Raw genomic sequence first — 24,113 nt, forward strand, 5'->3', positions numbered from 1 at the left:
TTTGGGCATATCTTAGTGAAAAATGATCCACTGGCAATTGTTGAGGGCTTGTTGTAAGTGTAATGTGAATACGAAATAGTATATACATTGCAGCATATCAATCAAGTAAAATATCTTTAACAAGAGAAACATAAAATTTCTTTGGTAAGTTGAAAAGCCTTGAGATTTAATAGTGTGATCATTTTCACCACATTCAGTGCAATACTTATTAGGATGCCATTGATTGGACTGCTTCACGGCACCAGGATCAAAACGTTCAAGCAGTCTACAAATAATATCAGTTCACTGTTCAGTTGGTGATGGGTTTCTTGAAAGGAATTGCAAATAATTACGGATGTCCTTATTGTTGGATTCCAAACATTCCTCTGACAAGTTTCCTAGCCATGAACTTGACTAAATGTGGAATTATTCCATGAAGAATGATTTAGCTTCACCAATTTAAAATAATGACACATATTCCTAATTGTACTTTAGCGAATAATTTTCATCTCATCATGTTTAACTTGTCTCGAGGAAGATATAACACTAAGGATTGTTGACAATTGGCGATACCAAAGCAACAAATTATCGCTGTGTTTCACAGAAATCAATTCTTGTATGCAATCAATAACCTTTTCAGAGAAAAAAAAAAACGACTTTTTTTAACACTATTTGTTGATGTCTCACCTTCTCCACCAGCATGATTACATCTATCCAGACAGAAACCAGTTTCCCCGTGAATTTGTTAAGGACTTTTTCTCTGGAGGCACGAAGTGAGTTACCTAATGGCCCATACTTCTCAATCCATTGTTGGTATTCTATGTGGCAACAATACATAACTTTGAGGAACCATGTAGTACCATTGATACTTTTCTGGTCTGATACAGAAATTGGTTTTGCTGTAACACCTTGCCTGATCTTAAAGTTACCATTTTTAGTAAGAATCACACCATCATCATCAACTAGACTTTCCCATAACTTTAGAGTATCCTCAGCACATCTGTTGATTGGGAATCTATCAGAAATAAATTCAGGATTTGTCCAATCTGCCTGCTTGCTAATACAAAGAATACAATCTGCATTAACTAGTCCCGACACATGCTACTTAAACTTTAAATCTTCCATGGTGTCATGAATTCTAATCTTTACATTACATGCCTTATTGCCAACGTGTGCGCACACAGATCACGAAAACGCTTTCTTCTTTTCTTTGTTGTTATGACATGTTCAATCAACAACAACAGTAGCATCAAACAACTTTATTTCTGTAGCAGCAAGTTCGAGCACAGATGAATTGCCTTTCTTGTGCCAACTCTTAAAACGAGTGAAATGCATCCATGATGATTTGAAGAATTCCAACCAGTCAGCAGAATCTTTGATTACGTTGAATTCTTTTCCATATTACTGATATAAGCATCATAACCAGGAATATGGATACTAAGGTACTTAAGCTTTGGTGAATTTTTATTCTCATAGCATTTATATGCTACTTAACATGTTGCAGAATTTTTTATATATGTTTTTTCATATATTAATAAAAATATATATATGCATAAAAGCTTAAGTACCTATATCTATAATATATAATAATTTTCTGTAGGCTATTTTTTAACCCAGTCAACGACGGGTACTATTGCTAGTATATATATATATAATACCTATATATATATATATATATATATATATATATATATATATATATATATATATATATATATATATATGCATAAAAGCTTAAGTACCTTAGGTACCAGAAAGGCAAATAGATAAAAGGAAGGAAACCTAGCCATACATATCTAAAAACCCTGAAGAAGCATTGAATAAAAAAAAAAATGGAAAAAAAAAAAAGATTTTACACACACACATACATACATACATACATACATACATACATACATATATATATATATATATATATATATATATATATATATATGTGTGTGTGTGTGTGTGTGTATGTGTATATATATATATATATATATATGTATGTATGTATGTATGTATGTATGTCAGGTCATGTCATATGCTACTGGTACCATGTAACCCAGTACTACCTGCCTCATGGTCGGGTCACCGGCGACTAAACTGGTTCCCCCACCAGACTTGTTTGGTTAGGAGGGCAGCTAGTCTCCCTGAAGGATTAAAAACAAGACCTTCCAAAGGGCGAATGAACTCTTTTTGTGGGTCAACGGTGAACTAGCACCGTGTATATTTGTGTGTGTGTATATGTGTATTGGGGTAGAGAGGGCTCCCGTAAGCCGTGGTGAAGGCAACCTTTCTAGGAGAAGCAAATCTCTGATTTAAAAAACCATAAAGCGGAAGACCAGTACCCGCATTAAGCTGGTCTGCAGTTTAATTTGTTGCTGGCTATCTTGCTCTTGCTTGTTGCTGGATCTCAACATTTTGAACCGAGAGAGAGACTTAGCTGTCGTACAAAGCTAAGACTCTTTAACATCATATTTGTATAGATACTCCCTCAGACATTTGGGCTCATGGATTTTAAATGTCTGAGGGAGTGGCACTCGTCTGACAAGACGTTGCAATCATCATCATGTATGTATGTATGGTTAGTATTTTTACCTGAAAACATTTTGTTGAATTTTCGCAGATCACTTGTGTTATATTATAAAACTGAGCACATGGAAGCAAGAAAGGGACAAACGAAAAGGTTGAGTTTAAACCTTTATTTAAAGTTAAAACGATCGTGAAATGAACTGCTGAATGTGTCAAGATATTTCAGCGGTGGTGGGACGTCAGTAGAAATGCTGGTCGGGTGTTGATATGAACTCGGCGATGGATCTGGTGTTATTGTCAGGCTGAGGCGGGGGGGGGGCGGTGATAACAGGAACGTGGCTTAGGTGTCTGGAATACGGGTTGTGACACAATCCTTAAATTAGATTGTGTGTTTTAAAAAAATTTCAAAATTACATTTTAGGCTGATAAAAAATGTATTGTTTTTTTTTTTGTTGTTTGATTGTCGTTGAAGCAAAATGAACAGAGAGAGAGAGAGTGTATAGAAGAAAGAGAAAGTAATATATGTTCAAATATCATACCATTCTCCCAGGTAAAAGTAACTATATAAGTAATTCATAAGAGTTAGGAAATGTGGGGGAGGGGCGGTACTAGGGAATAAACTTGAAATTTAGATATCAAATCTCGATAACATTTTTCTTTTAAGATTTTTTTTTTCAATTTTCCTTGAATTTCAATTCATAAAACAGAAATTTCACTTTGTTTCCTAGAATACAGTAGTAAGTACATCCCTCATAAAAGTTGAAATGAAAGATGGACACCATGTTTAAAAACGATCTTTTGATGGTTTTATATAGTCAAAAGCTGTTTAATAAAACTGTCTTTATTGACTGTGAGAAACATGCAAAGTGCAAGTATTTCAATTTCGTTGAAATTCATAAAACAAATATTTCGCTTATGTACAGTATTGCTTTATGTTAAATGATTTACTACAAATAAATCTTCCCTATATATATATATATATATATATATATATATATATATATATATATATATATATATATTCAAGCAAATATTATTAAATGCAACGGAAACACTTTGCTTTATCATTCTTTTTTTTTTAATTTTTCAATTTTCCATATAATCTTTTTTGTACCAAAATCCAAAATATTAATAAAAGTTACATAATTGTTGCTGTCACGAGCGCTTTCGATTCATCTACGAATCATCATCAGGTGTTGAAGTAAAAGTCTGAAGGAGCAAAAATGAGAATTAAAAGTGAAAACTAAAATATACAGTAAACGGCGATAAGTTTAAATATATAGAGTCGATGAAAAGTCGATTAAAAATTTGAGTATCAAAATCAGCAAGTTAACAAAGTCCATCCAATATGAACTACACAAGACATTTTAGAACGTTACTGCTTTTCTAGAATGTGATATCATTTATAGTGGGTTGAAGGATTCTAATATATAATGCTTCAAGAATTTTTAATTTTTTAATATTATTTTCATGTATAATTTTTATGTTGTCAACGAGAACCTTTTTAAGATTGTAGTTATCTTCTTTTATAAAATGTTTCTATATAGCACTAGTATTATTTAGATGCATGGTTATTCGCCGGGACGATGTTGTCGTTGTATGCCCAATGTATGTATTATTTTCGGAGTTACATTCTCCCATAGAGCATTTGAAATGATACACTACAATGGTTTGTTCAAACATTTTTATAGCCGGTGAGGAGTTGTTTCTAACCACAAGGTTTTGTGTTCTAAACTTCTTGTAGTAGATAATAATTTTAATTTTAGAATTACTGTCAAAAGGTGTCAAGTATCTACGTATGATAATTCAGTTTTTTATGTGAAGAAAATAAAAACACAAACCAAATTAACTGAAAGATTCCATGATTTGTAGTTTTTTTCTTCACATAAAAAACTGAATTATGTGTGAATAGCATTTTTTTTGTGTGAAACACACTTTACGAAGTATTGTAACTGAGGAAAGTGAAACATTTACTTAGGATGTGTTCAATTAAATTCCTTGTGAAAAGTGAAAAAGAAAAAAAAAACAAAATTATTCCATATATTTTGGTGAATAATACAAAAAAATATGCAGACAAGTCTTATATAGCATATCCCTCCATATTTACATGAATAAACCAGAAACCATCAGGAACAGTGACAGTGATAATAATGGTGATGTTAAGACAAACCCCGTTCGTCGATACAACATAAATGATCACACTAAACACACACAACAACATCAAAGCCCATTTTTTTCTATACACACATTAAAGGAATAACTCACAACTCATCCCAACAAAGAAAACTACCAAACGAAGCAGTACATCGAAAGAAAAAGCCAAATACAAAACACAAACATCACAGCAGACACAACTCCAGCAGCACATAAACAAGAATAATTACCTCGTAAAACACTACAACACCTAATAGAACACATTCACAACTTTCTTAGCTTTAAATTGATATAACACATGTATACAAAAATCAAACAGACGATTCCCTACAGTACACTAAAACACAAAAAACAAACACAAATAAAAAATGAAAATGACGACCAGCGTCGAAAGCCACCTTTGTTTACAACTATGTCTGCAACACAAGTATAAATATGACTATTTTCTCGACAAGCAGGCAGATCAGCTCAGCGTGTAAAGCTGTGAACCTCATTCTCTCACAAACCAGCCACCATTGATTCTTCACCAGCAACAACAGCTATTAAAATTACTACGCTCGCGTTGTCGCCGCATCACTGCCATCCCACTCGTGATACTAGATACTAAACTACCCCTTTTTCGCCGCCGCTTACACCAGATCACCACAGCTCGTCAGATAGCAAGGTTTGTTCCATCAATAGCAGCAGCAACTGTCACCAACCCTCCATTAGCGACAGTAGCTATTAAGATTACTCCTCTTCCGCCATCGCCACCAACCCCCTTGTGCTACCAAACAGCAGCTTTTAAGACTGCTCACCTTTCGCCACCGCCATCACACTCTGTTACACATGCAATAAAAAGGGGGGGGGGTGATTAAATAAAACCAAACAAAGGGATATAAAAAGAAATTTTCAAAAAACATATTTATCGCACATGTGATAAGGGTAAAAATAAAAAAGAGACACAAGGGTTTGAACACAACATAATGCGAGAAAGAACGAAACTACAAACACAAGTGGTAACGTTTCAAAGTTAATTTCATTATGAAAATAAACTATGGTGGGGGGGATGAGATTAAATAAAATAAAAAAAAGACAAATTACGAGGATTTGGAAGGGATATCTTAATCTACTATCTGAAAATGCCAACAAGAAATATATCGATACAAAAAATACATCAATACAAACAAAATGGCAAAATGAAAGGACTCCCCAATTTAATATACAAGAGAGAGGTATGCAGAGAGAGGGGACTTACAGCCTTTATTTTTATTTTTTTATTTTCTTTTCTACGTGAAGTTTAACCACTATTCTATTCGCTTCGGATGACTGTTCATAATATGCGATACTCCTATGTATTATTCATCCACTGTTTCAGTTATTCTTCGCTGTATGTCTTTTTGGTACGACATGTTCCTCGTGTTCATAGGGTCAACATTATCTGTTTTGACAACATCAGTTTATTCTCATTTCTCTGTCGTTATCGGGTGGAAATTTTCCACATCCACCTGGCATGGTAGCTCGGATGAGAGTCTCCAAAGAATGTCTCTCCCTCTCTCTTCTCTGTACTTTTCTTCTCCTTCTCCTTCTTTCTTTGTTCGCTTAGTACCCCAGAACTAAAAGGGGTCAGAAAGTGTATTGACCAGATGACTTGTCAACCCGCTGACTCATCTACTGCAATTTCTGTTTTATGAATTGAAATTCAAGGAAAATTGAAAAAAAAATCTTAAAAGAAAAATGTTATCGAGATTTGATATCTAAATTTCAAGTTTATTCCTTAGTACCGCCCCTCCCCCACATTTCCTAACTCTTATGAATTACTTAAATAGTTACTTTTACCTGGGAAAATGGTATGATAGTTGAGCATATATTACTCTACTCCAAAGGAGGAAGTAATACCTAGTGTTAATGTAGACATTGGTTACCTCCCTTGCTTCAGTTACATGGTTACCTCCCTTGCTTGTGGTGATATAAATAGGAGTCGGCCATCTTGATTTAGTCAGTTCGTTCGTACAGTTTAGACAGACTACAAGTGTCTCAACAAATGGTAGCAGAGATATCCCTCTGTGTGCGACAAAACGAAAAAAAAAAAAAAAAAAAAAAAAAAAAAAATTTTTTTTTTTTTGTACAGCTTGTCTGTAGCACTAGACAGATCGGATATCGGATATGGCAACTTCAAACAAACAACCTCCATTGTTGGAGGGGGAGGATGTTTACGAGAACTGGAAACAAGACGTTGAAATGTGGTCGTTGTTCACGGATCTTTCTGAGGAAAAAAAAGGGCCAGCAGTGTTTTTGACGCTACCACCGAATATTAGAGAATGTGTCCGTGAATTGCCAACAAGTGACATCGGCGGACGAGATGGCTTGAAGATCTTAATAAAGAAACTGGATGACATATATTTAAAGGATGAACACACGCGCGCTTACATGACTTTTAAGGAATTTTACACTTATAAAAGATCGTCAGGTACCAGTATAAATGACTTTCTTGTTCGTTATGAGTTTTTGTACCAAAGATTAAAAAAATTCTACATTATTCTACCGGAAGGAGTGCAAGCTTTTCTTGTTTTAAACGCGGTTAACATATCGGAAGAGAACGAAAAATTAGCGCGGACAACGTGTTCTGTTTTGACGTATCAAAACATGAAGGAATCGATAAAGAAAGTATTTGGTGACATTTATCGTGATGAAAATGTACCGGCAGTGAAATCAGAGCCCGAAATCGTCAACTATAATTATTCTAAACCGGGTAACAACAAAAGGCGTTTTCGTCGAGGACAATCTAATCCATGTGACCGAAGTGGAAACGTGTTGTTGTGTTACAAATGTCAGTCTCCGAACCATCTAATTAGAGAGTGTCCTAGAAATACGCCCAGGTTTACGGAAGCGACAGAACAAATACACATTACGTTGTTCATTCAAGAAAATATTTATTTGAACAGTACAAATGAAAAAATCTCAAATCTTGTAAAGGAAACATTTGGAATGGCAGTCTTGGATTCTGCTTGTACTCGCACACTGGCTGGCGAAGTGTGGCTTGATGTTTATTTAGATACTTTAAATGAAAGTGACCTGCAACTAGTGAAGTATACGAACTCAGACCGGAGTTTTTGTTTTGGTGATGGAGTGGCTGTCACAGCAATTAAAGTTGCTAAATTTCCGGTTACACTCGGAGGTATAAGAGTTTATATCGAAGCAGATATTGTGAAAAACGACTTGCCTCTTCTATTAAGTCACAAATCAATGAAGACAGCAGGAATAGTGCTAGATTTCCGGAAAGATATGTGCTGGATTTTTGATAAATGTATTGAACTAAAGACCACAACTTCAGGGCACTATTGTCTCCCCTTAACAAATAAGTTGTTGGATCATAGTGGTACTAAGAACATTGTATTACATGTTCAGAATTTTGGTCAGTGTTCTTTCACAGAAAAAAAAAAAAAAGCAGAAAAACTTCATCGACAGTTTGCTCATGCCTCGAAGGAAAAACTTGTTTCCTTGGTTAAAAAAAGTGGCAAATTCAATGACAAGGAATTTATAAAGGCGATTGAGGAGGTTTGTGAAAACTGTCAAATTTGCCTTAGATTTAAAAAAACTCCACTGCGACCGGTTGTGGGATTGCCTCTTGGCAATAGATTTAATCACACAGTTTGCATGGATTTGAAAGAGTTCATCCACAATGAGGTGTGGATACTACATCTCATTGATGCCGCTACCAGGTATTCAGCAGCAACATTGATCAAAACAAAGAAGAAGGAGGAGATCATCAAAAACATCTTTATGATGTGGATTACCTATTTCGGATCTCCTGTTCGTTTTCTGAGTGATAATGGGGGTGAATTCAACAACGAACACTATAGACAGATGAATGAAAAACTCAACATAGAGACCTGTACTACTGCCGCAGAAAGTCCATTCAGCAACGGTACTGTAGAACGTCATAATTTGATAGTTGCTGAGGCAATGAAAAAAACAATTGACGATGAGAAGTGTGAACCTGAAATTGCCTTGGCATGGGCTATTTGTGCAAAAAATGCCCTCCTCAATTACTCTGGACACAGTCCAAATGAACTTGTATTCGGTTTCAATGTAAATACACCCTCAATTCTGACAGACCAGTTACCTGCTATGGAGTCCTCTACTACAAGTGACATGGTGAGAAAAAATTTAAATGCTCTCCATAGTGCAAGGAGAAACTTTTTGGAAGCTGAGTCCAGTGAGAGAATTAGGAGAGCTCTCAGGTCTAATGTCAGAACTTATGCTGATGAAGATTATGCTACCGGAGACCAAATCTATTATCGGAGGCAGGGTTTTAAAGGATGGCGTGGTCCAGCAAAAGTGTTAGGCAGAGCATTTTATAGGATGCATCCGTGCCAATTGATGAAAGTGAATAAAAACAACGAAAAAAGAACAAAAAAAGCTGAAATGCTGGGAAACACTACAGAAGGGAAGAATGAATACCTTTCAGTTGAGGAGGAAGAGTTGCAGAATCAAGTGGTAGAAAGTGAAGATATAGACAGAGAAGAAGTTGTTGATAGTTCTACCAGTTTAAGAGATAAGACTGAAAAACCTGGCCGAAATAAGACCATAACTTATAAAATAAATGGAAGTGGGGAGTGGAAGAAAGGAAAGGTTATGTCAGTACAGCCTAAATCAACTGGCAAATATAGTCATTGGATCAATATAGAACCTGAGGATGAAAACGAGGATCAAGTTTGTATCAACTGGAATCATATTGATCATTGGAGAGAAGTGCCCCAATATACTGAACAGGAAAATGTAGTCCTGCTCACCGCTGAACAAGAGCAGTCGAAAGCTGTAATGGATGCCAAGCATAAAGAAATAAAAAACATGAACACCTATGAAGTATTTGAATGTGTGCCATACACAGGTCAAAAAACAATATCCACAAGATGGGTGATTACTGAAAAATTCAAGGATAATCAGAAAACAATGAAAGCTCGCCTTGTAGCACGAGGCTATGAAGAAAATAGTAATCTGAAAACGGACTCCCCAACATGTAGCCGTGAAGCTATGCGAATGGTCATGCTAACCGCATCAATAAAGAATTGGATGCTGCAGACCATAGATTTTACCTCAGCCTTTTTGCAAGGTGGTATTTTAGAGAGAGATGTGTACCTGAGGCCACCATCTGATGTTTGTCCTAAATCTCAAGTGTGGAAATTAAAAAGATGCATCTATGGATTGAATGATGCTCCACGGGCATGGTACAAGAGAGTTACTCAGGCTTTGATTGAATTAAAAGGAGTAGCAAGTGCTTATGATAATGCATTGTTTTTGTGGCATGATATTAAAGGAAATTTGACTGGAATTCTTGCTATGCACGTGGATGATTTTGTTTTCTGTGGAAACACAGAGTTTGAAAGGGATGTGATTGCAACATTGAAAGAAAAATTTAAGGTGGGATCTCATGAAAGTGGAACATTCAAATATGTTGGACTGAATGTTAATCAACAGGAAAATGGGATCACTGTAGAACAAGATCTATATGTATCTTCCATATCTCCAATAGAAATAAGCAAAGGGAGGATACTGAGGAAAAATGATGAACTGAATGAAGAAGAAAAGCATGAGTTGAAGAGACTTGCAGGTCAGATGATGTGGGTTTCAACTCAAACACGCCCTGATATAGCTTTTGATGTGTGTAAAATGAGCAACACTGGAAAGCATCCCAAAGTAAAAGCCTTATTTGAGGCGAATAAAGCCTTATCAAAATTGAAATCCAAGAAGGGTTCTATAACATTTCCAAAATTGGGAAAGCCCTCAGATTTACACATTTTGTGTTATACTGATGCCTCTTATGCCAGTCTGGAAGATGGATCTTCACAGGGTGGTTTTGTTGTCTTTATTGGAGGAAGTACTGACAAAATGGCCCCCATGTGTTGGGCGTCAAAGAAATTGGACAGAGTGACAAAAAGCCCATTGGCCTCAGAGACTCTTGCTCTGAATGAGGGAGCTGATGCTGGTGTTTTGACTGCGGTTATGATACAAGAGGTATTTCAGTTATCTAAATTGCCAGACGTTCTCTGCAAGACAGATAATGCATCACTTGTGGAGACATTGAATTCCAACAATCTGGTAAGCGATCGACGATTGAGAATAGATGTAGCAAGGCTGAAGGAAATGAAGAGTAGAGGAGAGATACAGATAGAATGGATCAGGGGTTGTGATCAGGTGTCTGATTGTTTGACCAAGGCAGGAGCTTCGTCTGAGCTTCTAAGGGACTTGTTAAATCAGAAATAAATTATTCACTTGAGGACAGCAGCAATGTTAATGTAGACATTGGTTACCTCCCTTGCTTCAGTTACATGGTTACCTCCCTTGCTTGTGGTGATATAAATAGGAGTCGGCCATCTTGATTTAGTCAGTTCGTTCGTACAGTTTAGACAGACTACAAGTGTCTCAACACCTAGGAGGATGGTAACATGAGAAAAGAACAGATACTACACTGCCCCCCCCCCACACACACATACAAATTGAAGATTAAAAGACACTACTACAATTAATAGAAGAATAGCATACTTTCAGCCTCAGACTCATACCAAATAATAGATTTTCCTTTTAATCAACTTATAAGAATTTTTTCTCTAAAACAAATTTTTTTCTTAGCCTTTTTTTTGGGTTTCTTTTTTTCAGATGTGTGTGACTCGGATTTTGGATACCAAATCTCCATCACTTGAAACAATCAAGATGCAAGTTTATTTTGATATGAATTACACATCTAGAGGTAAGCAGTTATCACAAGTGATTTCAAGTGTTTATGGGTCTATCGAAACAATCTGATTGGCATGGAATTACATTTCTGAATCATACAGAAACAAAATGGGGGGGGGGCACAAATAGTGCACTAAATATTGATTTGAACTTTGAAACCAGTAAGCTGAGTTCAAATCTAGTTGGATTTATAGCATTCATTTATAATATAATATGATAACCACTCTATAACAATATAGGCAAAATAGTAACTTTTGTTCAATGGATTATTTAAAATAAGTTTTACACTTCATCATTAAATAATTTATTGATATTTTGTAAAACAGAAAAATCACACCAAACTCAGTTTCTTGTCATGATTTGGTTTCTTTCTGGTCCAGAATTATATAAACATAAAAAATAAATTGACCTAAAGGCTCTCTTTTCATTAATTACTACACTGAGCTATAGGAGTGGTTGCCACTTCTTTCACTGGATTGCTCCACTTATTCTTGACCTTATAATGTTGAATGATTAGTATGAAAACATTAGATACTGTTTTTTGAGTCTTTATTATGACCTAACTGAGGATTGGAGCCTGATATCCCAACTCATAAGCAAACACTGTAAACATATCATTATTAAATTTGCAGCACTATTGTAATAGTTCATTTTAGAATCTAACAGATAAAATCATCTTGTAAGATTTAAAAAAAATAGCGCCTAAATAGAATTTAATCTAACAGATCAAACTAACTAATAGATTCTACTTTTGATGAGACATAAATGATAATGGTGAGTTCTTTGCATATACCAAGATTCACAAATATATATACATAGGAAGCCATTTTTTTTTATTAGAGAGCCCACTTTATTCAATGTACAGAGCGAATAGAATATTTGGACAGCGACTTTTTCAACATGTTTACAGATATTAATTATGTCAGAAAATTTTTATACATGTGTGTGTGTGCGTGTGCGTGTGTGCGCGTGTGTGTGTGTGTGTGTGTGTGTGTGTGTGTGTGCGTGTGCGTGTGTTAGAGAGGATGATTTTATACATGTATAAAACTGGAAAGAAAATGATGAACTAGATTGACTTCACCCATTTTTCAAATTTAATGTTAATGCTATAAAATGTGTATGTATACATCATTAAATGTGTGTTTGTGTGTGAGTTTTTGTTTCAATTCATCTGCTATCTCATATATTCTATCTGAGAGATTTTTTTAAAGATTCTAACTGTCCCTTTAAGTGCAATTGTCTGCATCTCTCTTGCACTTCGTTCCCCGAGTATATTTGCCAAGTAGTTTTTGGGACTCTTTTTCATGAGTCCGGTTGCTTCTATATTTAGTGGAATGATAGAGATCTTCCTAAGATTCCAGTTTCTTTTCATGTCATACATAAGAACTTTGTATTTCATTATCTTTTCCCTCTCAACTATGTTTAACTCAGCATTATTGGGAGACAATGACTTCTACTAAGGTTGCTTCTTTCTCCTTCTTGTCCTATATCATTATTTCAGGTTTAATAGCTCTGTTTTCTAAGCACATAACTGTAGGAATTGCATACATCTGTGTTTATGTATGCATATACCTGCAATTATTGGAATATCTCAAGACAAAACATGAAGTAAGGAATTATAAAAAAAAGCCTGTGCTCCTCACACATCACTTTTTAGGAATTATAATTATCTTATTAGGAATTATAATTATTTTATTAGGAATTATAATTATTTATAATTTATTAGTTGTGTTATACAAATCTGAAAAATATGTCCTCAGTTATTATTGTTGAGCGAATCAGATTTTTGCACAGAACTCACAACATTCAGGATTATCTGATTCGCATGAAGGCCTCCATGTTGACCATAGTTTTTTCTGAAAGAGTGCAGGTTTTTTCTCTCGGCACCTGGGGAAACAATGCCTAGCAGTTCCATACAAAGTCAAAGAAAGTTTGGCCCAGCATACAAAGAAATGCAGAAGTAATATTGGTAACTTTACTCCATGGTGTGTGATTTCCTGTCATACCTTGCTTGCAATATGCAAAGGCAGAGAAGACTGGAGGACAACAGATTCTCACATCAACACCTTCTGGATTTTTACTTTTAGTCAGGTTGCTCTAACACTACCATGTTGCTGCCGCCTCTGTCATAGTGAGGAAGAATCTAATCTCAGGCATGACACCATCTGATAAAAGAAGATAGCTTATAACTGACTGTTACAAGGGAGATAATTATAGCATTTTATCTACACACTTGATTTTAAAAGTTTTTCTTTTTTATTTTATCTCTACAATTATGTAAATGCAACTTTGTCTATGTGCGTGTGAGTTTGTTCCTTATAGACTCCGAAACGATTGAACAGATTTTCTTTAAAATTTACAGAACTTTAGTGTATAACTCTGGGAGTGATCTTAGTGAAGTTTTGTCTCAGAATACCCTCCGATAATCGATAATCAAAACCGTTATTTTAATTTATCTATCATCGATTTAGCCATTTTTTTCCATGTTGTCATTTAACAACAATTATAGAACAACGGGCCCTGAAAATTCTACTGTGGGTAAGTTGATAGCATGTTTTTTTTGTTTTTTTTTTGCATGACATGGTCTATAGGTTCAAACTCTTCACGTAAATTTCTTAATTTTTTTTTTGTTAACTGGAAAGAAGTTTATATAAAATAATTTTATAAAAGAAACAGTAGGTTCTCTAGAGTACAATGTAGAATAACATATATTTTGGACTAATTACTGCATGGAAGCATGTGGAGCGATTTCATTGATATCGATGACAATAAAAATATAGAAATGTGAAATATTCGTTGATCATTATTCAATCCCGAGCAACGTGGGGGTCTCCCTGCTAGTCTAATATATAGATAAAATCGGTTTCCTCCATATTAATACTCTATTGCTTTTGTAACACAAGTGTCATAAAAATATGTTTCCTTAGTCTGATAGATCATATATTGGTCCATGAATTTAGTAAACAAAATTTAATTTTTGATCGCTTTCTTTAATTTTAATATTCAATCCTGATCAATATTTGAGTTACTTTTTTAATCAGATATAGAAGGAGTCAGAGGAGAACTTACAACTGACTGGTATATATTTTCACTTTTGTTATTAACATTTATTACTAAAATTTAATAAGATGCAAATTCAGAGATTCACCAAAAAGTAGTATCTTAACTAATCTCACATTTGCTAGTTGAATTCAGTAAAAATTATTTCTAACAAATCTGACTTCTTTTTGCCAGTAAGCTTGTCTGTGCACAACTTAAATAGACTTATTCTGTCAAATAAATGCTACTTAAAACATATTTGGTTAAATAAATGCTACTTAAAACATATTTAGTCAAATAAATGCTACTTAAAACATATTTTGTCAAATAAATGCTACTTAAAACATATTTGATCAAATAAATGCTACTTAAAACATAGTTGATCAAATAAATGCTACTTAAAACATATTTAGTTAAATGCTACTTAAAACATATTTAGTCAAATAAATGCTACTTAAAACATATTTGATCAAATTAATGCTGCTAAAAACATATTTAGTCAAATAAATGCTACTTAAAACATATTTAGTCAAATAAATGCTACTTAAAACATATTTGATCAAATTAATGCTGCTAAAAACATATTTAGTCAAATAAATGCCACTTAAAACATATTTAGTCAAATAAATGCCACTTAAAACATATTTAGTCAAATAAATGCTACTTAAAACATTTTTGGTCAAATAAATACTACTTAAAACATATTTGATCAAATTAATGCTGCTAAAAACATATTTAGTCAAATAAATGCCACTTAAAACATATTTAGTCAAATAAATGCCACTTAAAACATATTTAGTCAAATAAATGCCACTTAAAACATATTTAGTCAAATAAATGCCACTTAAAACATATTTAGTCAAATAAATGCTACTTAAAACATATTTGGTCAAATAAATACTACTTAAAACATATTTGATCAAATTAATGCTGCTTAAAACATTTGATCAAATTAATACTACTTAAAACATATTTGATCAAATAAATGCTACTTAAAACATATTTTGTTAAATTAATGCTATTTTAATCATATCTAGTCAAATAAATACTACTTAAAACATATTTGATCAAATTAATGCTGCTAAAACATATTTGATCAAATTAATGCTGCTAAAACATATTTGGTCAAATAAATGCTACTTAAAACATATTTAGTCAAATAAATGCTACTTAAAACATATTTAGTCAAATAAATGCTACTTAAAACATATTTGGTCAAATAAATGCTACTTAAAACATATTTGGTTAAATTAATGCTACTTAAAAGATATTTAGTGAAAAAAAAATGCTACTTAAAACATATTTAGTCAAATAAATGCTTCTTAATTTTATAGAGTAAAAGAAGATTCACTAAAAGATAGTATAGATCACTTGATTTATATGGCTGTTTCTAGAGCAATAGCTTTTGAGAGATCAAAGACATTCGATAGGTTTTATTGCTTGCTAGCTATGCAATATCTGGAAATGCTTGCTAGCTATGCAATATCTGGAAATGGCTTCTTGACCATAAAATCTTTTCTTTCTTATAGGTTGATAAAAGAACTCATTGTAAGGCAGAAATCTAGTGTGCTTCAAGGATCCATTTTGGGCACAATTCTCTTCCTGATCTTCGTTAATGATCTCACAAATCACATTCTAAGAACATTCATTGGCATGTTTGCTGATCACATGACCATCTACGGCAACAATCTGATCAGCATTTTTCTAATTCTCTCTCTTCTAACTTGAAGCATGTCATGCAATGGGAAAAATGTGGCTGGTTACTTTTAATACGTGTAAAACCCAGATCCTTTCCTTTCATCGCAAAAACTCGGATCTTAACTTTATCCCAATTGAAATGAATGGCTCTCTCCTTGATGAAGCTGCCTGTTTTGATAAGCTTCTGTGATTGTTCACTGAAAAAAATAGTTTGGTTGGATTATTCTCTGTGCCTAAACCTAAATGTAGATTGCATGAACAAAGCTTCTTTTTTAGAAGTGCATGCCTATGGAACTCTCTTCGTTAGCCTGCTTTCCAGCTGACTACAATCTGATTATCTTCAAGTCCAACATAAACAAGTTCTTAATGAACCTAAGTAATCCAATTTACAAAAATTCCACTACCTATGTTTACTATTCTATAATCACATTGACTAATGTATATCCATTAACCTTTATCCTCGAGTGGCCTCCAGGCCTTGATAAGTAGTGATTCCTACGTAAAAAAAAAAAAGAAGGTATCTCATTCCCAATGCAATTCTCTGCCTGCATAAGAATCAAATATGTCCAAAAATGGAATACTGTTGCTACATTTTGGGAGGTGCCACTCAGAACACCGTTTATTGCCTTGACAGAGTGCAAAAGTTACTTTGAAATCCACAAGGGGATCTCCCCTTCCCTTCCACATCTTTCTCACGGAGAAAAGGTTGCTAGTCTTTCTCTGCTCTATTATTTTCATGGTAGCTGCTTGACTAAGCCCCAATCTATGATTCCTCTGCATAACTTTCATAGCAAAAACTCATCTAGTTACAACCACTATAAATGATTTTCCTTTCTCTCTCTATGTACCTAAACTTCCATGAGCAAAGTGGATGACAATACCACGAGGCTACATCCCAGATGACTATAACATGGTCGTTTTTAAGTCCAATAAATTCCTGTTAAACCGTTCTCTTAAAAAAATCAAATTCTGAACAGTCTCAACCATTGGTAATAATTCTCATTGACATTGACATTTATCATCTAGTAACTTATGGGCCTTTATAAACAATGGCTTCATAAGCAATGACTTGTTTATAAAAAAGTGAGAGTGCAATATAAATAAGTGAAATACTATGCAAATGTTATCTAAATTTCATTCAAAATATTTTTAACATTTGCATTTTTCTGTTTTGTTCAAACAGACTTTAAAATTGATCATACAGAAAAATATGAACAAGTGAAAAATATCAGACTATAAGAAAATTGTGGATTTCTCTCTTCTTTTTAGTTTTTATTACAATAATAATTAAAAATAATACTTTTTTTGCAGATCTCTCTCTTTAGCGATATGATAATACTTTTTTTTAATAAATTTTAATTTATCTTTAAAATTACAACTTTATTTTTTGGTATCTTTTCTTACTTTTGGCGGGGGAAAAAAACAAAACAAAAAACAAACATTACAGTCCAGTGTGATTCTATTTCAGTACTTTAGAAACACCTGAAATAATTGAAGATAATAGTAACAGTAATAAAATATTTTAAACCAATAAATTAAACTGATCATTCAGTTCTTCATTATAAAGTTTAACGCAAATTAATTTGCAAACGATATGAAAGGAGGTAGAGAGTACTGAAAATCAGGAGAGACTCAGACTATAGAGAACACAACAAGTTGTTCTCAAAGAGAATTCTTTGATGATAGCCTGTGTGAAAACTGCTAGTGAGGAGGAGGAGAAGGAGAAAGAGGAGGAGGAGGAGGAGGAGGAGGAGGAGGAGGAGATGATGATGATGATGATGATGATATTATTATTATTATTATTATTGTTATTATTATTATTATTATTATTATTATTTATGTATTCATTTTTTTATTTTTTATTTATTTATTTATTTATTTATTTTATTTTAATTTTTTTTTTACCTGTATTCTGGAGGTTCACTTTACTATATGAATTTAATATAAAATGATCACTTAATTTTTGACAATTAAGCCTCCGCTATGAAATGTACATTTCATTTAAATATTTAAATATTTTCAAGTTGCTGACATGTTATCATGTAAAATGTTTCTTGCTTTTTATTTTTGTTTTAATTTTAATGAGCAACACCAGGATACGGGTCCCGATAGTTTAAATTCAATTTTCTTTTTTATAAGTTAATTTTCTGTGATGGTTTTACTTTCCAGGCAGATAAAATGAATGATGATCCTTGTGTACTCCTACTCCCAGCTCTAACCGTTGTATTATTTTGATTGTATTTTTCATTTCTATAATTTTCAATTTTTGTCTTTATTGTTGCATCTTTGAATTCTGCTTTTCATTGAAAATCGCTGGTTTGCTAAAAAATATGCAATAAAGTTTCACTGGACACACTGCGCTTCCATTCTTTCTTATGATGGTGGAGTTTATAATGTTTATTCGAGTATACTTTCATATTTTTAGCAAATCTGCTGTTTCTGTGGTACCTGAAAGAAAGGGTTTTTGCTCATTTATATTGTTAATAACAATATAAATGAGCAAAAACCCTTTCTTAACTCTGATATAATAAAAGGTCATAACTTATAACTGACTAGTGCAAGGGAGGTAACTCATAATTGATTAGTTCAAGGGAGGTAACTCATAATTGATTAGTGCAAACGAAGTAAATGTTATAAATCACCCACTTTTAATCATACGTGTATATCTATCTATCTATCTATCTATCTATCTATCTATCTATCTTTTTTTTGTTTCATTTTCCTTCAGTTCTCAATTTCTTAAAAGTCATGGAGCCCCATTCCTAGAACTGACACTTAAACTCTATATGAAGTAAATAAATGTTCGAATGTTCCATTAAAGTTCTTTATCTCTCAAACACTGAATTAGTAAATAGTTAAGAACATAATTTTCCTCTCCGCAATTGATCATTTTAATCTGTTATAGTTATTTTTCTTTTTGGTCTTTTGGTTTTACTGAATTCCAGAACAAGAATTCATCTAGTCTGGTGGATCCAGTTTCGTGTTATTACTTGAGGTAACATCACTTGGAAAAGGTGCACCATTCCTTGTAAAGGCAACGAGGGTTAGCCATAGTGAGGAGATATTATTTGGGTTGTGAATACTGAATGTGAATTTGAATATTTGTCCATAGGGAAAAATATCCTCATGTCAGGTTGTTCTGATAAACACTTGAGGATGGTGTCTAGTAGGTACTCGTTCTCTCCAGTAAGCATTCAAGTTCTCTCTCTCTCTCTCTGTCACATGAAATCCTATAAAAACAATCTAAACATTTCTAAATTAATTTTTTTATTAATGCATGCATTATTATGACTTCATAAAAACATATGAGCACTTTTTGTGCCTATGTTTAATAACAATAAAAAGAAGTCAACAAAATGGAAACTTATGGAAACATGTTCCTATTTATCCTACCCTCTCCTTGCCCCACACACATACACAAAATCGGATTTTATGTGAAGGATAACCAGCTAACTTAACAAGAGACTCTGGATGAGGAAAAATAAAAATTGCCTCTGTCAAGAAAGACTTCCTCTCCTCTTACCAAAGACAGAACAGCATGATCCCAGCCTGAACTTTTCAATCAGTGAAGAGAAACTAATCAACTTTATTTACATATCAGCAGAATTGAAAATTTTGATCGTATTTTATTGTATGATAAACTCATTCCTATTTACTTGCCACCTCACGAGGGCAAAGTTAGACACAAGCTCGGTTTTTAATGTGGCAAAATCTAGCTCGCTTAAAAGAGGTACTTTGGATTAGGACAAAAAATTAAAATTGCCTCAATCTAAAAAGATTTCTTCTTCACTGACCAAGAACAGAATAGAGTTAGTGTAGTATCAGAACAGAGACCAAGACAAAAGCCATTGCTAACTTTTTTTTTATCTCTTTGGTCGTTTTGTACCATGTTAACATAGATCTGCAATGTTGCCCTGCGATGAATGATGATCCCTGTATGGTTCTGCTCCTAGCCCTAAACCTCATATTATTATCATTATTATTATTAATTTTTTAAAAAATAATTTCCACTTTATAAGTTGTCTTTACTGTTTATGGATTTTTAATGCAAACGCAAACCACACAATGTTATTGTAAACTATGCAAATACAAAATGAATACAAAATTGTTGGATTCGCCATAAGATTTTACTACTTTCAATTGTATCGCTGGGCAAACAGACAAACCACAAATATAAAAGTATAGTTTATTTTGATCTTTGTATTTTTGTTTCTTTTAGCAATTTTATTTCATTACTTGAAATTACAAGTTTATTTTTTGCATTATTTGTTTGAAGGTTTATCGGTCTTGTAGAGAAACAGTGTACTACCATTAAAAAGGTAAATTCGGTAAAAAATGACATATTAGGCTTTTTAGTTAAAAATGTGATAAAAACGGAGATATTTATTTGTAAATATTAAAAAAATTCCAAATTATGGATGGACAATTGTGCAATCTTTATTTAGAAAATATATCTTTTTTTTTTTAGTTCTAAGTTTAAAACCTAAAGTCAGAATTTTTTATGAGTGCAAACTTTTGGTTGGTTTGAACCACAAAAATCATATTCATTTATTTATTCAGTATTTATAATGATTTAGAATTTTCCCAGATTTGTGTATAATTGAATTTTACTTAACCACATGTTAACAATGCTTCGACTAGCTTTTCAAAAAGTTTGGGAAAAAGTCTTCAAGTTTAGAAATCATTTAAAACCAGCCTGGAATAATTTGCTCCATTTTGTAAAACATAAATCGACCAATTTTTTTAAAATTAAAAATTAATTATAAAAATACAAAACTGTAAATAAAAGTGTTGCTTCTCTTCTGTTCAGATGTATTTTTAGAGGAACATCGTCGTGTACTGGAATCCCGATTACATCCAGTAATAAGAGAAATTACTGACAGCCGTGCCCAAACAAGAGAAGATATTGAGACTCTTTACCGAAAGATTGTAACCTCAGTTTTACTTCGATCTGGATTGGGCAGTCCAACTGATATTTCTGTTGTCAGAGAAGCAACAGGTAAGTCTGCTGAGAAAATGAACTTTTCAGTCTTTTGTTGACGAGAAGTTGACGGAAAGAAAATTAGTATTGCAAATCATAATACTGCCTTAGTTTCCATTTGACAAATTGAAGAAAATATCTGGAATTATGGTGAAAAAATAAAATCTTTGAATTTGTTTTATTATTTTATTTGAAATTCATTAAGTGTTGCGGAGACGTCTATTAATTAACATAGGCGGGTGAGTGAGATATATAAAAGTATCAATCACAAATACCGGGGGAGTCCGGCAACGACCGCCAAATAGGCAAGATGCTTATGCTGCCTCCAGTAAGACATGAAACACGCCACCTACCGGAATATCTCCAACTGAAGTATATCTGAAGACATGTAAATATATATATAACTTTTCTTCCTAATATATTATTGTATACCTTTACTTTCGTGTTCTTGTTAATTATTTTTGCAGACACAACAGTGGCGACGGGAATTCAAAAAAAGATTTACACGGGATAAAATCCACTATTAAACACAACAGCGGCGTCGAGAATTCCAAAAAAAAAAAAATAAAATAAAAAAAGACTTACGCAGGATAAAATTCACTGTTAAACACAGCAGTGGCGTCAAGAATTCGAAAAAAAACTTACGCAGGATAAAATCAGCTATTAAACACAACAGTGGCCTTGAGAATTCGAAAAAAGACTTACGCGGGAAAATTCACTACTAAATTCAACAGTGGTGAACTAAAAATACGTGCTCGAGAAAGATTGAAAAAAAAAAAAAAACGTACTCGAAGGAAAAAAAACAAAAAACTACTGTTTGAACACAAGAGTAACATCGAGGATTTTGAAAAAGATTTACTCGAGAATTCACTGTTAGACACAACACAGTATTCGAAAAATAATTTACGCGGAAAGTTATCACGGTCGAAAAAAAAAGAAAAGAAAAACAAACGAAAGTAACTACAAAATTTGTCGAACGAGTTATTCAAACACTGGATACTTGAAAGCAAAATACCAATAACCATTTCAAAGTGACTACGAAAGCCAAAGAAAAAAAAAAAAGGTTTTCGCTAGTACATCGTGAACTAAATTATGCAAATTGTCTTGAAGGAGAAAAGTGACCATTTCAAAGTAACTACGAAAGTCAAAGAAGAAAAAAGGTGTTTTCACTAGTACATCGTGAACTAAATTATGCAAATTGTCTTGAAGGAGAAAAGTGATTTTTTTTTTTTTTCAGCTGTACCAAGAAAGGATTTTTTTTCTTGTACATAATCAAAACTTAACGGATTAAGAGAAAAAAATAAAATAAATTTTTGGTTATCCCTCAATAGAAAAAGGGAAAAAGAATGGTTCAACGCAAAAAATAAAATATCGATAGAATTCGGTTAACACAAAAAAAAAAAGAAAAAAAAAGCGAACCTAAAAACGGTTGTTCAAAGTTATTGTAAAAAGTGAATTAGTAAAATAGACTGATTTTTCTAATCTTTGAAATAAAAAAAACAAGATGGAGGAATTTGCTAAAATAATGACACAGTTCATGCAGAATCAGCAGATCTTACAAAAAGAACAGCAAACACTATATGCAGAAAGAGACGAAAGACAAAATGAACGACTCATAAAATGTCTAGAAAGGCAGGAAGAAAGGTTCGCGCAGATGCAACTTGAACAGAAAGAACTATTAGAAAGATTAACATCTAATTCCATACAAGAAAGAAATACAACCTTCTCCAACACAACAATTGTTAACAGCATAGATGTGTTCACATACGTACCGGAAGAGGATAAAACTTTTGATGCATACTTCAAGAGGTATGAAGATATTTTCGAAACAGACTGCGAAAACTGGCCAAATGGAAAGAAAGTAAGTTTATTACTTCGAAAGCTTGGTACCAGTGAACATTGATAATTTGTTGATTTCATATTGCCAAGGAGAACGAATCAGTTAGATTTCGCTGAGACTGTAAAGCTTCTTAAGGAGTTATTCGGACCGAACATGTCTCTTTTCCACAAGAGATGGTCATGTATGAAACTGAAGAAAACTGAGGAGCAGGACTACCTGACATACGCGTCAGTAGTAAACAAAAACTGCGACAACTTCAAATTATCGGAACACGGTGGACGATTTCAAATGCTTAATCTTTGCACAAGGTCTAGTATCCACAACAAATTCAGAGATCCGAAGACGCGTTCTCTCAAAATTAGAGACAGAACAAGGCCTGACATTGCAGAAATTAGCAGAAGATTGCCAAAGGGCAGTATCACTAAAAAAAAATTCCAGGGATATAGAAAAAGCAGGAGTGGCGTACATTAGGAAGATTAAAAAACCTGTCAGAAACTCAGGACAAAGAAATTTGGAGACTGGTCAAAATTTAAAAAAATACCCAAATTATAAATACTCAAATTATAATAACTACAGAAAACGAAATTACGATAATAATCAAAGGAATCATAAAAAGACAGTATAAGGTAATAATTGCAGAAGATGTGATGAAAAACATTTGGAAAAGGATTGTCCTTACAAAAATATCAGGTGCTACAATTGCGATAAAGTTGGTCATAAGAGTGTTTGCTGCAGAACAAAAAATAGAGTACACCAAAGGAGAACAAACGACAAAGGGAAAAATAATTTACGAAAATATGTATCAGTAAATATTTTCGACAAACAAGTGAAATTTCAGCTTGTCTCTGGATCGGATTTGTCGTTAATAAACCGACTCTTCAAAAGTCAAGCAAAGATGCACGAACATTGACAGGAGACAAAATAAAGAGGTCATCCTGCCCATTAATTTAAATGCCACGACAAAGAAATTGAAAATCTTCATAATTAAGCGAGAACTTACTGGGAATTGACTGGATTGAAAAATTCAATCTTTGGGATAAACCAATGAACGCTTTTTGTAGAAAAATAACCAGTTGCACCCCAACATCAGAAAATATTAAAAACGATCTAAAAAAGAAATTCCCAGAAATATTTACTACTGGACTGGGAAGATGCAATAAAATTAAAGCTTCGTTTGAGCTAAAAAAGGAT

General features: G+C 33.2%; 1 protein-coding gene across 3 annotated transcripts in view; it reads left to right on the forward strand.

Moving 5' to 3' along the window:
* The window catches only part of LOC145283811 (cilia- and flagella-associated protein 206-like), a 340,960-nt gene that overhangs the window by 65,898 nt on the left and 250,949 nt on the right, over positions 1-24,113 (forward strand). For all 3 annotated transcript variants that reach the window (XM_080132896.1, XM_080132898.1, XM_080132897.1), the window contains 2 exons: positions 11,287-11,377; positions 20,912-21,100. In XM_080132896.1, coding sequence (XP_079989022.1) covers positions 11,287-11,377; positions 20,912-21,100 — 280 coding nt within the window. The remainder of the gene's footprint in view (positions 1-11,286; positions 11,378-20,911; positions 21,101-24,113) is intronic.

This window comes from Euprymna scolopes, chromosome 8 (genome assembly GCF_053919585.1).
Source record: "Euprymna scolopes isolate OS-2025 chromosome 8, ASM5391958v1, whole genome shotgun sequence".
In the NCBI taxonomy this organism is placed as follows: domain Eukaryota; kingdom Metazoa; phylum Mollusca; class Cephalopoda; order Sepiida; family Sepiolidae; genus Euprymna; species Euprymna scolopes.